The sequence below is a fragment of the Salmo salar genome, chromosome 23 (assembly GCF_965601325.2).
Source record: "Salmo salar chromosome 23, fSalSal1, whole genome shotgun sequence".
NCBI lineage: Eukaryota > Metazoa > Chordata > Actinopteri > Salmoniformes > Salmonidae > Salmo > Salmo salar.
Genome location: NC_138313.1, coordinates 12,695,954 through 12,712,168, shown reverse-complemented (window position 1 = coordinate 12,712,168; position 16,215 = coordinate 12,695,954). Strand labels below are relative to the sequence as shown.

Genomic DNA, 16,215 nt, shown 5'->3' with positions numbered 1-16,215 from the left:
AGAGAGAGAGAGAGAGAGAGAGAGAGAGAGAGAGAGAGAGAGAGAGAGAGAGAGAGAGAGAGAGAGAGAGAGAGAGAGAGAGAGAGAGAGAGAGAGAGAGAGAGAGAGAGAGAGAGAGAGAGAGAGAGAAGAGAGAGAGAGAGAGAGAGAGAGAGAGAGAGAGAGAGAGAGAGAGAGAGAGAGAGAGAGAGAGAGAGAGAGAGAGAGAGAGAGAGAGAGAGAGAGAGAGAGAGAGAGAGAGAGAGAGAGAGAGAGAGAGAGAGAGAGAGAGAGAGAGAGAGAGAGAGAGAGAGAGAGAGAGAGAGAGAGAGAGAGAGAGAGAGAGAGAGAGAGAGAGAGAGAGAGAGAGAGAGAGAGAGAGAGAGAGAGAGAGAGAGAGAGAGAGAGAGAGAGAGAGAGAGAGAGAGAGAGAGAGAGAGAGAGAGAGAGAGAGAGAGAGAGAGAGAGAGATGAGAAAAACAGAACCTCTGAACCTTTTCATCAACTATCCCAAAAAATTCCTCTGGTCATCTTTTTGGTTGCCAACTGTCTCCCCATCTGCTCGAACATTTGATGTAAACAGTTTATTGAATGTAGGCCTACTTACTATAACTCTGAATTAGACAGTATTGAGTGCTGAATGTACTACTCAGCTCTCTGAGGTAATATAGCCTGACTCGTAAAAACGCCCTCAAGCCGTTCAACAGTAAATACAAATTGTGTTTATTTTTTATTTAAAAAATACGTTCAATATACATTATATTTGAACAAAATAATTTTTCCATTCTCAAAGGAAAGAATAGCTGTGTGATTTTCTAGTTTAGTAACATGAAAAGCTTTTATTCTTTAAAGAATCAAAGCTCTTTAAATGATACAATTTGAATAAATAAATACATTTAAAAAAAAGTACAATTACCCGTGAACCAACAGAGAGATTCTTATGTGACCAGTGGACCCAGACTGAGACAGAATGGCATGGCGTGCACGCTGGCTTGGCGTGCACGTTGGCGTGCACAGAGAGAGAGTAGTGGAGTAGTGACCGACTGACTGACAGAGAGTTCCACTGGATGACAGACCCATAGGAAAACACAACAGGATTGGGTTTAGCCACATTGTCAATTCAGGAAGTTAACATTTTGAAATTAACATTTTCCTCATTAAGAATTTCAGAATACTGTATTGAGTGCATTGAAACAATAATGACCCCAAATCTGTTATACACCTATTAGACAGACCAGTGACCTGAGTGACTGACTGATAGTTACCATGGGCAACAGACCCGGAGATGTATGGAGTTTACAAAATAATGACACTGCTGAGAAACAGAAGAAAGAGTGTTAATTCAAATATAAACATTAATTAGTAATTATATTATATAACTTACACTTGGTTGTAGGGGAGAGTGGGGTAAGTTGAGACATGTTTTACATTCAACATCACTTGAATGTAATCACACATTAAGGGAAATATATAGTATTATATCTTACAAAGATATCTACATATATTTCAGGATGTTGTGTGTCCACAGAAATAATCATAATTCATGTAAACATTACAGCTTTGAAAACATAGCTTCTCCAAAAATAGTGGTCTTTGGCACAACTTACTGAGGTAAATTGAGCCGCAGGACAGGGTAAGTTAAGCCTCCTGCAAATTTCTGTACTGAATTAAATATTTCCACAACTTCTTTAAAACCACATCTATCTTTATTTCCCAAAAACAAATCAACACAATCCCTTTTTTGTCTTTTAACCACAGGTTTAACCTCTAACAAACACTTTGTACTTTTTTAACATAGGCCCTGTTGTTGCCTCTTATTCCGGCGATAATGCCTTGCATTACACCTTACACTTCAATATCCTCAACTTGCCATTGGCTCAACTTACCCCAAGGCAAAATTTTTACTATATTAGCCAACACAGCTACAAGGACACACTTTTATGCTAGGTTAAAGACCTCATATTGAAGCTTATAGAGACCCCAAATTATGTATAGAACAATCTTAAAAGTATGTACTTTGGTTTAGATACAAGCATCATAAAACGTTTAGCTCAATAAATTCATTTGACTTGGTGAAAATCTGTTTTTTGGACGTAACTTGCTCACCACTTTTTCCATGTGGTTTCTTCCTTCACAGACTCCATGAAATGATTACCTCTTCCTAAATATTTGTTCAAATTATTAATTTTGTGTATATTGCCTAGACTTACCCCAATCTCCCCTACTATTGGAAAGTCACTGAATCCTTTATAAGAAAATAAAACGTAGTTTGGATCAGCTTTCAATTATTTCTTAGATAAATTACTTCTTTATTTACTTCGTTTTATGTACAGTACATACAGTGCCTTCGGAAAGGATTCAGATCCCTTGACTGCTTCCACATTTTGTTACGTTATAGCCTTATTCTAAAATGGATTAAATACAACTATTTTTTCAGAAATCTACACACAATACCCAATAATGACAAAGCGAAACAAGGTTTTTAGAATTGTAGCTAATGTTTTAAAAATAAATGTACTTAAGTATTCAGAACCTTTGCTATGAGACTCGAAATTGAGCTCAGATGCATCCTGTTTCCATTGATCAGCCGTGAGATGTTTCTACAACTTGATTGGAGTCCACCTGTGGTAAATTACATTGATTGGACATGATTTGGAAAGGCACACACCTGTCTATGTAAGATCCCACAGTTGACAGTGCATGTCAGAGCAAAAACCAAGCCATGAGGTCGAAGGAATTGTCCGTAGAGCTCCGAGACAGGATTGTGTCAAGGCACAGATCTGGGGAAGGGTACCAAGAAATTTCTGCAGCATTGAAGGTCCCCAAGAACACAGTGGCCTCCATTATTCTTAAATGGAAGAAGTTTGGAACCGCCAAGACTCTTCCTAGAGCTGGCCGCCCGGCTAAACTGAGCAATCAAGTGAGAAGGGCCTTGGTCAGGGAAGTGACCAAGAACCTGATGGTCACTCTGACAGAGCTCTAGAGTTCCTCTGTGGAGATGGGAGAACCTTCCAGAAGGACAACCATTTCTGCAGCACTCCACTATTCAGGCCTTTATGGTAGAGTGGCCAGACGGATGCCACTCCTCAGTAAAATGCACATGACAGCCCGCTTGGAGTTTGTCAAAAGGCACCTAAAGATTCTCAGACCATGAGAAACAAGATTCTCTGGTCTGATGAATCCAAGATTCAAATCTTTGGCCAGAATGGCAAGCATCACGTCTGGAGGAAACCTGGCACCATCCCTACGGTGAAGCACAGTGGTGGCAGCATCATGCTGTGGGGGTGATTTTCTGCGGCAAAGACTGGGAGACTAGTCAAGATTGAGACAAAGATGAACGGAGCAAAGTACAGAGAGATCCTTGATGAAAACCTGCTCCAGAGCGCTCAGAACCTCAGACTGCGGTTAAGGTTCACCTTCCAACAGGACAACAACCCTAAGCACACAGCCAAGACAACGCAGGAGTGGCTTCGGGACAAGTCTCTGAATGTCCTTGAGTGGCCTAGCCTGAGCCCGGACTTGAACCCGATGGAACATATCTGGAGAACTGAAAATAGCTGTGCAGCAATGCTCCCCATCCGACCTGAAAGAGCCTGAGAGGATCTGCAGAGAATGGGTGAAACTCCCTAAATACAGGTGTGCCAAGCTTGTAGCGTCATACCCAAGAAGACTCAAGGCTGTAATTGCTGCCAAAGGTGCTTCAACAAAGTACTGAGTAAAGGGTCTGAATACTTATGTAAATGTGATATTTCTGGGGTTTTTTGCAAAATGTTCTAAAAACCTATTTTTGCTTTGTCATTATGGGGTATTGTGTGTAGATTGATGAGGGAAAAAAAACGATTTAATCAATTTTAGGATGAGGCTGTAACCTAACAAAATTTTGAAAAAGTTAAGGGGTCTGAATACTTTCTGAAGGCCCTGTATGTCTATTCAGACACATAGCTTCCAGGAAAAAAATTATAATAATTACGAAGACACACAAATAACAGGGAAGGGGACAGGGCAATAGCTTAAACATACTTTTATGCAACTCGCCGTAAATGAAGTGCGCTAACAAAATGTCATATAGTACCAGCGGGTTGGTTGGTTTGAATTTTTTTTTTTTAAGTTACTTTGTAACTGATTCAGTGTAACCAAGCTACTGGGCTAGCATTCCTTCTTGTGCACTCTCCACTGTTAAAGTCTGCATCTGAAACATTATCCAAATATGGTGCCATTTTGGACACAGGATATGTGAAAGTGTCATAGAGGAAGCAGGAAGCACCTCTAGGAGAACCACACCCCTTTCCTCAGACCCCCGTCTGCATCTTGAGTGCATATTTGGTGCTGTGTCCATCTTGTGGAGTTGTTGGAATAAGATCATACAAGCATCTCCAAGAACAGTATAAACGAAAAGCAAACACACTTTGCATTGAATGTAAATTCTGAGGAGTGCTGTTTGTTTACTCGGCTGAGTAAGTTCACTGTCTGAAGTCCTGGTGTAGCATATATATATATTTTGTTGTTGTTGATTGTAGTTCTTGTTGTTTTGTTCTAGAGTGCTATAAACCTTGTCAAATGTTGCCACTATGGAAAAGGTACAGAATTATTGCTATGCTATGGGAGGCAGGTAGTCTAGCGGTTAGAGCTTTGTGCTAGTCCGAAAGGTTGGTAGCTTGAATCTCCAAGCTGACAAGGTGAAAAATCTGTTGATGTAAACAAGGCACTTAACTCTAATTGATCCAGGGTTGCCATTGATAATGGAAGACATGGCATTGACCTCACTCTCCGAGGGTGTCTCAGGTGGAGTAGGGATATGCAAAAAACACATTTCCAATTTCACGTGTATAATACACACTTGTATAAAAAACAGGACTATGGGAAAGGGAGGGATAGGGGTTAGGGATGGGGGGAGAGAGGGCGGAGAGGGTGAGGGGGGCAGTGTGGGGTTTTAAGGCGCCTTTATTGGGCACTGTCTCCATTCGTTCCCCCCTAAACCAGTAAATGTGACGCAGCACATCGGGTTGGACAAGCTGGTTGCTTTGGAGACAGTGGGGAAGGCCAGTGTTGTCCAAGATGGCATGAAAGAGATCAGAGGCTGGCCAAACCATAAGCCTTCACTTCATAATGATGGACCCTGAGAAAGAGGAGGAGTTTCTGCATGACAGGATGGAAGGGGGCTGAATTTGGGTTTGGGTGTTCTAACATCTCTAAACTGATCTTAGTGAAAAACAGCATTTACACACGCATACACACACAAACACACATACACACATTGAGTTGGGTCACAGTCACTCACACTTTAAATACAGTGGAAAAGTCCCTCCTTCGTCTCTCTCTAAAAGAATAGTGCAGATGATTAGTTTCTCTCTCTCTTGTTTTCATACAAGGTGAGAAGGTTCCCATAGCACAGAGCAGATAACTGTAGATGATGGACAGAAGGCTTGGCCTATAGGCTGTGCTCCCCCAGTCTTCTCCCTCCCTCCCCCCTTTGTCCCCCTCCCTTCCCTACCCGGCAGTCATGTGACCTGAGGTCAACAGTCTGGCGCTCTTTTGACTGTGCTTTGTGAAGTGCCGGAGTGAAAAAAAGTCTCCCTCCTATTCCTCTCTCCTCCTTCCTTTGTTCTTTCTCTCCATCCATCCATCCATCCATTCTCTCTGCTTCTCATTTGTTCTCCAGGTTGTTGCACTGGGATTCTCCTCTCTCCTTTCCATCGTAGCTGGAGAGAGGCTGACCGTACTTATCCACACACCAGCAGTAACCTCGCTTCCTCCCTTTGGATGGACGGCACTGCAGAGAGAGAGACAGAAAGAGAGTGAGAAATAAAGAAAGATAGAGTTACATTTAATTCAATAAAACAACCAACCATCTATCATATAAAACGCTTTTCAACTTTGACAAACTAGAAAGGGAGTTTTTTCTGTCAGACGTGTGCAGCCTTCACCAAGCTGTATCTCATAGGCAGGTAACACCAGTATGGGAAGGACTAACACACTAACACCATTCAACTAGCCCTGGCAGCCTAGAAACACTCAGAGAGTGAAAGAGGAGAGAGGGATAGAGAGAGAGAGACAGAGTAACCTCCTGCCAAATGTATGGCCATATTAGAGAGACATATTTCCCTCAGATTACACAAATCCACAAAGAATTCGAAAACAAACCCAACTTTGACAAACTCCCATATCTACTGGGTGAAATACCACAGTGTGCCATCACAGCAGCAAGATTTGTGACCTGTTGCCACAAGAAAAGGGCAACCAGTGAAGAACAAACACCATTGTAATACCACCCATATTTATGTTTATTTATTTTCCCTTTTGTACCTTAACCATTTGCACATCGCTACAACACTGTATAGACATAATATGACATTTGAAATGTCTTTATTCTTTTGGAACTTCTGTGAGTGTAATGTTTACTGTTCATTTTTATTGTTTATTATCTATTTCACTTGCTTTGGCAGTGTTGACATGTGTTTCCCATGCCAATAAATCCCTTGAATTGAATTGAGAGAGAGAGAGCTTTTACAGAGGGGGAGACCGGCCGACAGGGTAAAGGGTAGAAAGACACAGGGGATAGGGTAGAGAGGGACGAAGTAAAGGGGGTGAGGACACAAAGGGGGTGAGGACAGAGAGAGAGGGTAAGAGGACAGAGAGGGGGTGAAGACAAAGAGGGGAAAGAGGACAGAGAGGGGTTGAGGTAAGAGGACATAAAGGGGAAAGATGATAGAGGGGAAAGGACATCGATTTGAAACAGATTAGCGTTTTCACGGAGAGCATATAAATTGTTGATCCAACTCAAGGTGTCAGAAAAAAATGATGCACCCCCCTCCCCAACGTAAAAAATATTTTACATTTAACACACTCTTCCGGTTGCTGACAATGATCAGCTAGGGGGAAATTATAATTATAAATATAGGAAATATATGCAATCAATTTTCCACCAACAGGTTTCTGTGCCAATGCACCAAACAACCAATAAACAAAACATACAGACATGGTTTGCATTTTCAACACCACAATAAATAGACTATCAATCTGGACAAACAGAAAACACATCCCTCCCTACTCTGTAGGATTACCCGGTACTGAAAGCTTGGCTTGACAATCTATGAATGTCATTCAACTTTTTGCTGTTTTGTAACAGATGTCTCTTTCCATTCATCAAATTGCCTCTGCATAGTTTGGATTGATTGATTTATTTGTCAGTTAAAAAACACTACATGCACAGGAGGTTGGTGGCACCTTAATTGGGGAGAACGTGCTCATGGTAATGACTGGATTGGAATGGTATCAAATACATCAAACACATGGTTTCCATTCCATTTTCTCCGTTACTGCCATTATTATGAGACGTTCTCCCCTCAGCAGCCGCCACTGACCACATGACCATGTGGACACCTGCTCGTGGAACATCTCATTACAAAATCCTGGGCATTACTATGGAGTTAATCACCACTTTGCTGCTATAACAGCCTCTGCTCTTCTGGAAAGGCTTTCCACTCGATGTTGGTACATTGCTGCGGGTACTTGCTTCCATTCAGCCACAAGAGCATTATTGTGGTTGGTCACTGATGTTGGGGGATTAGGCCCCTAACATCCCAAAGGTGTTCGATGGGTTTGAGGTCAGGGCTCTGTGCAGGCCAATCAAGTTCTTCCACACTGATCTTGACAAACCATTTCAGTAATGACCTCGATTTGTGCACGGGGGAATTGTCATGCTGAAACAGAAAAGGGCCTTCCCCAAACTGTTGCCACAAGGTTGGAAGCACAGAATAGTCTACAAAGTCATTGTATGCTGTAGCATTAAGATGTCCCTACACTGGAACTAAGGGGCCTAGTGCAAACCATGAAAAACAGCCCCAGACCATTATTCCTCCTCCACCAAATTTTGCAGTTGGCACTATGCATTCGGGCACTATGGATTTGGGAAGGTAACGTTCTCCCAAACCCAGATTCGCCCGTCGGACTCCCAGATGGTGAAGCGTGATTCACCACTCTAGAGAACACGTTTCCACTGCTCCAGAGTTAAATAGCAACAAGCTTTACACCACTCCAGCTGATGCTTGGCATTGAGCATGGTGATCTTAGGCTTGTGTGTGGCTGTTCGGCCATTGAAACCCATTTCATGAAGCTCCCGACTAACAGTTATTGTGCGGATGTTGTTTCCAGAGGCAGTTTGGAACTTGGTGGTGAGTGTTGCAACCGAGGACAGACAATTTTTACTCGCTACGCGCTTCAGCACTCTGCGGTCCTGTTCTATGAGCTTGTGTGGCCTACCACTTCGCGGCTGAGCAGACCTACTTATGAGCAGACCTACTTTATTGTCAAATGGCAGCCAAGCATCGATCATCATGTCACCACAATAAGACCCTTGATATTTATTGAAAGGAGCATCACCCTCATCACTGTGCACTTTCACCACCCTGTGAAGTTCATCATAACTTAATCTGTAGCCTAATAAACTGCATGCTTTCCCATGATGTGGTGATACATTTTACCAGACATGTAGGCTACTTTACTCGCATGAAAAGGTTGGATGGAAACCTGGTTAATGTCAAGCCATTTTGAGAATGCTGGAATTATATTTTGGACGAACGTGCGCATGCCTACATGAGACTTTTGAAGTAGCCTGATCAGATTAAAGCATGTGTATGCCACACATAAAAGGTAATTTAAAAAAAAGTCATAAAAAAAACCCATTTATGCTAAATATTTAGGCTATATTGTAGCGGTAGATTCTAGGTGCATGAGGAACAGCTGCTCGGATTGTTCTGGACGACTGTGTGATAACGCTCTCGGTAGCCGATGTGCGCAAGATCTTTAAAGAGGTCAACATTCACAAAGCAGTGGCGCCAGACGGATTACCAGGATGTCTACTCAAAGCATACGCGGACCGACTGGCAAGTGTCTTCACTGACATTTTCAACCTCTCCCTGACTGAATCTGTAATTCCTACATGTTTCAAGCAGACCACCATAGTCCCTGTGCCCAAGGAAGCAAAGGTAACCTGCATAAATGATTACTGCCTGTAGCACTCACATTGGTAGCCATGAAGTTCTTTGAAACGCTGGTCGTGGCTCACATCAACAGCATCATCCCGGATACCCTAGACCCACTCCAACAGACGACACAATCTCAATCGCTCTCCACACTGCCCTTTCCCACCTGGACAAAAGGAACACTTATGGGAGAATGCTGTTCATTGACTACAGCTCAGAGTTCAACACCATAGTTCCTACAACGCTCATCACTAAGCTAAGGACCCTGGGACTAAACACCTCCTTCTGCAACTGGATCCTGGACTTCCTGATGGGCCAACCCCAGGTGGTAAGGTTAAGCAACAACACATCTGCCACGCTGATCCTCAACACGGGGCCCCTCCTGTACTCCCTGTTCACCCATGACTGCGTGGCCAAGCGCGACTCCAACACGATCATTAAGTTTTCTGATGACACAACATTGGTAGGCCTGATCACCGACAACGACGAGACAGCCTATAGAGAGCAGGTCAGAGACCTGGCCATGTGGTGCCAGGACAACAACCTCTCCCTCAATGTGATCAAGAAAAGGAGATGATTGTGGACAACAGGAAAAAGAGGACCGAGCACGCCCCCATTCTCATCGACCGGGCTGCAGTGGGGCAGGTTGAGAGCTTTAAGTTCTTTGGTGTCCACATCACCAACAAAACTAACATGGTCCAAGCACACCAAGACAGAGGAGGGGCATGACAAAACTTATTCCCCCTCAGGAGGGAAGGTTCTACAGCTGCACCATTGAGAGCATCCTGACTGGTTGCATCACTGTCTGGTATGGCAACTGCTCAGCCTCCGACCACAAGGCACTACAGAGGGTAATGCGAATGGCCCAGTACATCACTGGGGTCAAGCTTCCTGCCATCCAGTACCTCTTTCCAGGCGGTGTCAGAGGAAAGCCCTAAAAATTGTCTGTTTATAGTCTCGCTTTTGTTATTTTACAGCTGCTCTTGAATTACTTGTGACTTGTATTTCTTATTCTAATCCATATTTTTTTAAACTGCATTGTTGGTTAGGGGCTTGCAATTATACTGTAAGGTCTACATCTGTTGTATTCGGCGCATGTGACTAATAAAAATGTGATTCGATTTCATTATCGCATATTGAGCAACAACTGTCCTGGTTTAGGGACACCGATCCCGTAGAAGTTAACTCTGTCTTGAACTGCATTGTTGGTTAAGGGCTTGTAAGTAAGCATTTCACGGTAAGGTCTACACCTGTTGTATTCGGCGCATGTGACAAATACAGTTGATTTGATTTGGTTTGAGAGCGTGTGTTAAGCTTTCCTGAATAACTGGGCCTGCTGGGAGGATATGTGGCCCCATTATTGTAGGTCGACTTGGGAGAATGATGACTTGCAACATTCAGTATCAGAAGTAAAAATACAGCCAGACTGTCCTGCTATTGCGCCTATCTAGACCTTATAAACTGTAGAGAGTAGACCCACGACTGATCCAAATCGACTGAAACATTCAAATCCAAAAGCTTTTGCGTCGTTATTCAAATTACATTTTCACTGCAGCCTAGAATTTTGTACTCACATGAAAACAATAATGCAATTATTCATTGCATTTTGCTGTTGTATTGTTCCTAAACAAGATCAATAGGAGAGCTTTTTGAACTGTGTATTTAATGTCTTCTCTGTACATTCATGCATAATGATGCACCTGGCGTGTCCGCGGCCTATCAGCTATTCCTATTTGTTCTTGTTGATTCATATAAAAAAATGTATGCAGCTTTGAATATTTGTATGTGTGGTATGACTGCTAGTTAGTCTATTGCAGATCTGGACAAACAATCCACCTACCACTATTGTCACTATGAGGGCAGGATAGACCACTGGTAGACTGTATTGACCTGTGGTATAGTAAAAGTTAGCACATTGAAAAGCGTAGTACATAAGGGAAGTACCAAAACACATTGATATAGGAGAGGAGCATGCAAGCTGATGAGGAAATTTGGCTAGGATGGAAGAAATTAACCAGGGAAAAAACACACAACCCTCCCCTGTGCCCAATGAAAAAAACACACAACCCTCCCCAAAGCAAAACAAAAAGTTTGACAACCCTCCCTATTTTGGACCACCCCTCCCCCCCAGTAAATTGCGATCCGTCCCTAATGTAATAATAACACCTTTTCTCCACAGCCACCTGCCAGACTGTGTGTGTCCTATTGCTCCACTCCTTTCTTCCCCTGTTTGCTGACCTCAATTTATCTCTCTCCTCTCCACCCACCCTTATTTTCTCTCTTTCTTGCCTTTCTCAACTTGGATGTTATTCAAAATCGTGTGCAAGCCAGGCTTCAGCAGAACTCAAACATCACGTTCACGGATAAAAATGTGTGTGTACATGTGTGCGCGTGTCTCTATTTCTCTCTGAAAGGATCTGTGTATCAGGCTTGCAGGGTGCTACAGTAAGGGTTCTATTCAATCTGTAAAGCTGAAGAGTGGCAGATTCTGCGATACAAATGTAAAAGTCATTTTCGATTGAGCGGACATATAGAGCGAGGAGAGGATACGGCGTGAGCGAGTGAGAGTGAAATAGTGTGATGGTAAACATGGAGTTGCTATAATGTTTGTCAGGGCCAGTTGGAGGGCCGTTGGGAAAGGAGCACTGCTATTTTGGGCATCTGGCACACGCTCAAAATCATCTGGAGCTGATTATGGCCCCCCCACACAAACACACACACCCACACAGACACAGGTACTTAGCCAGCCAGCCTACCAGTCAGCCAGCCAGCCATTCAGAAAACCTGCTAGCCAGCAAACTAGTCAGCCAGTCAGCCATCCAGCGATCCAGCCAGCAAACCAGTCAGCCAGCCAGCCAGTCAGTCAGTCAACTGCCAGCCAGCAGCCACCCACCATCCATTCATCCAGCCAGCCAGCCTCCCACCCAGCCACCCACCTACCCGGTCAGTCAGCTACCAGCCAGAGACCCACCCACCCACCCACCCACCATCCATTCATCCAGCCATCCAGTCAGCAAGCCAGCCAGTCAGACAGTGAGTCAGACACCAGCCAGCCTGCCAGCCAGCCAGCTGAGTACTAGGATCAAAGACTGCTTTATGGAGAGGAAAACAAATTAAAATACCTGCACCAACTGCAGGACTCTGTCTGCTTCTGAAATTGCACCCTATGCCCTATATCGTGCACTACTTTAGACCAAGGCACTATAAAGGGAATAGGGTAACCCCATTCTCACAGTACTGTCATCTTGGCCCACAGAATGACCTTCCTTCCCATCATTCCTTTTCCTCTTTTTCTCTTTCACCACAGCTCCTCCTTCCCTTCTTCCCTGCCTTGCTCCTCTCCTCTCCTCTGGGGCAGGTTCTATTTCTTCTATGACCAGCGGACGAGACAGGGGAAGAGAGCTTAACATTGTGTTCCTGAGATGGTTAATGATGATGGAGTCCTGGGAATGTGTGTGTGCATGCGTGCGTGCGTGTGCATGCGTGCGTGCGTGTGCATGCTTGTGTGTGTGTAGGTGTGTATGTGTGTGAGTGCGTTTCTGTGTGTGCATGCGTGCATGTATGTGAAGGGGGAAGATTGTTTTTGCGGACTGTAGTGTTTTGCTGATATTACTGTTGTATTTACTACAGTGTTTTTTTGCAGTATAGTAAACATTATATTGCAAGTACTACACATGCTCGAGGGATAATACAGTGTGTAGTTGTCACGACTTCCGCCGAAGTCAGTCCCTCTCCTTGTTCGGGCGGTGTTCGGCGGTCGACGTCGCCGGCCTTCTAGCCATCGCCGATTTACTTTTCATTTTCCATTTGTTTTGTCTTTGTCTTACACACCTGGTTTCAATCCCCCAATTACCTGTTCATTATTTACCCTCTGTTCCCCCATGTTTGTTTGTGAGTGATTGTTTCTGTGTAGGAAGGTCTGTTATTGTGGGCTATGTTTTGTATTGCATTTATTATATGTTGAGTAAAATACGGTTATTTACTCATATCGGCTGTCCTGCGCCTGACTCCTATACACCAGCTACACACAGACTTACTTACAGTACTATAGTATTCTACGGTATACAACAGTTTACCACAGAATTCTATGGTAAGTACTGTAGTATTCGTTCATGTGGCTCAGTATGTGGGAAAGAGAGAGACGGAGAGAGAGCGACAGTAAGCAAGTGTACATGTGTGCATTCCCTACTTTCTTGGCTACCTGTGAGTTCCGTTCAGTCTCTGTTTTATCTGTGAACTATTAGCAGTGTCATCTCCACTAGCTACCATGTAGTCTTTCTCTCTCTCTTTCTTTGCATCTTCTATCTAAACCTCCCTAGCCCGGCCTGATCCCAAATGGTACCCTATTCCCTATTAAGTGAACTACTTTTGACCAGGGCCAATAGGGATCTGACCAAAAGTAGTGTACTATATAGGGAATATGTTTCCATTTGGGACAAACTCCCTATATGAAACAGACTGAGGGAAGAGGAGGAACTTTAACAACGAAAAAGCCAAAAAAGGAATCACTTTATTTTCCCTTGGAGGAGAGATGCTGGCATGTTTCGGTTCTTCAGCCTAAAGACTAAACTTATTTATTGGCACTGTCTGTGAAAGAGTCTGCCTGTCTCCCTCCTTTCCACATCTTGAGTCTGACCCTGAGTGGGGATTCATAGACCCTAAACCCTAGCACCTAAGCCCTAAATGCTAAACCATAGCCCTTGAGCCCTTAAACCCTAAATGCTAAACTCTACTCCCTTGAGCCCTAGCCACTGAGCCTTAGCCCCTGAGCCCTAACGGTGTCCACATGGCCGATGCTAACAGAGCACACTTCATCCACCCCACACATTCATAATGCTGCATTTATAGGTGTGTGTGTGCATGCGTGTGTGAGTGCTCATAATGCTTCCTTTATGGGTGTGTGAGTGTGTTGTGTGCGTATATGAGTGTGTGCACTTATAATGCCCTTTTTGGGCTAATAGTAGCGCCACCGAGCGTCACGGACATTAAAAAGAGCCTGGCTGACCACAGGGTAAACACAGGCTCGTAAAACATGTGTGTGTGTTTGTGTGTGTATGTGTGGGTGTGTGTATATATATGTGTGTGTGTGTGTCGGAGTAACTCCCTGGCCTGCAAATGGCTGCAGGATATTGCTTTTCTAAATAAAGCTGGGCTAATGAGAGCCTCAGTGCAGCTACTCTGAAATGAGCACAGAGCACAGGCGTACATTCACAAGTAAAGGACTCACTTGCCACAACCAGATCTACCTATTTCTCCAACATCATAAGGAATGAACAAGGAAACCCAAGAGTGCTCTTCTCAACCATCAGCAAACTTCTCCGCCTATTGGACAACCCCTCTCTCACAATCACCACCGACCTCTGTGACAGTTTTCTGGCCTTCCTTCAAAACAAAGTGGAGGCTATCTACCAACAGCTGCAACAGTCTGCCCCTTCATCTGCTCCCCCCGACAGGACTACCTGACTCACTACCTGTGAAAATACTTAATGCATTCTCCCTTGTCAATGAAACCACCATTACTAAACTCTTTTCTAAATCCAAAACCACAACCTGCTCCCTTGACCCCATGCCCTCTGCCTTAGTTAAGACATGCCGCCCTGTTCTCTGCCCCCTGGTGGCCAAGACTGTAAATGCATCCCTCACATCTGGCATTGTTCCTACTCTGAAAACAGAGGCTATAACTCCCATCCTTAAAAAACAGGGCCTGGACCCTGAGATCCTCAACAACTACCAGCATATCTCAAACTTCCTCTTCCTCGCCAAAGTGCTTGAGCGAGTGGTAGCATCACAAATCCAACAACACATGGCCTCTCATAAACTTTTTTAATCCCTTGAGTCGGGCTTCAGGGCTATGCATGGCACTGAAACTGTCTTGTTAAAGGCAGTGAACGACCTTCTCTATACTGCTGATGCTAGGAACATCTCCATCCTCATCTTCCTGGACCTGTCTGCAGCATTTGACATCGTCGTCAGATTTTAACTGACCGCATGGAGAGGCTTCTTGGAGTTTCCGGATCACCCCTTGTCTGGTTCCACTCCTATCTATCTGATAGAAATAAGTTTGTCTCCCTTGGCAACTGCAGGTCTGCCCCAGGTATCACACACGGCTCAGTGTTAGGTCCATTACTGTTTAGTATTTACATGCTACCCCTTGGTCAGAGCCTCCATCAATTTGGACTCAAATTTCCCTGTTTTGCAGATGACACACAAATCTAGATCCACACAAAACCCAACTCCACTCTGCCATCCCCCTCTGTTGTTGACTGTCTCCGTGAAGTGAAAACTTGGATGAGCAATAACTTTTTAAAATTAATAGATGACAAAACAGAGATCATGCTCATGGGTCCCAACTCCCTCAACATGACAGTCGACGACTGCACCATCCACTCCAAGTCCGCAGTCAGGAACCTTGGTGTTACGTTTGACCCCACTCTTTCATTTGAACCCCACATCTAGAATGTCACCAAGTCAGCTTTCTTCCACCTCAAAAACATCTCACAACTCAGACCCTATCTCACTGACCCACTGCTGAAACCCTCATTTACGCCTTTGTTTTATCACGCCTGGACTACTGCAATGCCATTCTCTACAGACTCCCCGGAAAAACACTGGACAGACTTCAACATATTCAAAATTCAGCTGTGCAAATCACACACACCAGACCTTGGAACCACATCACCCCTAACTGCATCAAACTCCACTGGCTCAATACAGGATCATCTTCAAATTGTTCATGCTTACCTACAAAGCACTCAATGGACTGGTGTCCACATACTGTAAGTGCTGTTATTGTGAAGTGGAAATTTCTAGGAGCAACAATGGCTCAGCCATGAAGTGGTAGGCCACACAAGCTCACAGAACGGGACCGCCGAGTGCTGAAGCGCGTAGCGCGTAAAAATAATCTATTTGCAACATCTGGTTGCAACACTCACTATCAAGTTCCAAACTCCCTCTGGAAGCAACATCAGCACAAGAACTGTTTGTCGGGAGCTTAATGAGCTTAATGAAAGCCTAAGATCACCATGCAAAATGCCAAGGATCGGCTGGAGTGGTGTAAAGCTCGCTGCCATTGGACTCCGGAGCAGTGAAAACGCATTCTCTGGAGTGATGAATCACGCTTCACCATCTAGCAGTCCAGGAGAACGCTACCTGCCCCAATGCATAATGCCAACTGTAAAGTTTGGTGTGGGAGGAATAATGGTTTGGGGCTATTATTCATGGTTCAGGCTAGGCCCCTTAGTTCCAGTGAAAGTTT

The 16,215-nt window shown here is 44.2% G+C and overlaps 1 protein-coding gene across 1 annotated transcript in view; it reads right to left on the bottom strand.

Annotated features, from left to right (window-relative positions):
- Positions 1-5,623: 5,623 nt before the first annotated feature.
- The window catches only part of igfbp-3a2 (insulin-like growth factor binding protein 3 paralog A2), a 52,034-nt gene continuing 41,442 nt past the window's right edge, over positions 5,624-16,215 (bottom strand). The window contains 1 exon segment of the mRNA NM_001279157.1: positions 5,624-5,749. Coding sequence (NP_001266086.1) covers positions 5,624-5,749 — 126 coding nt within the window.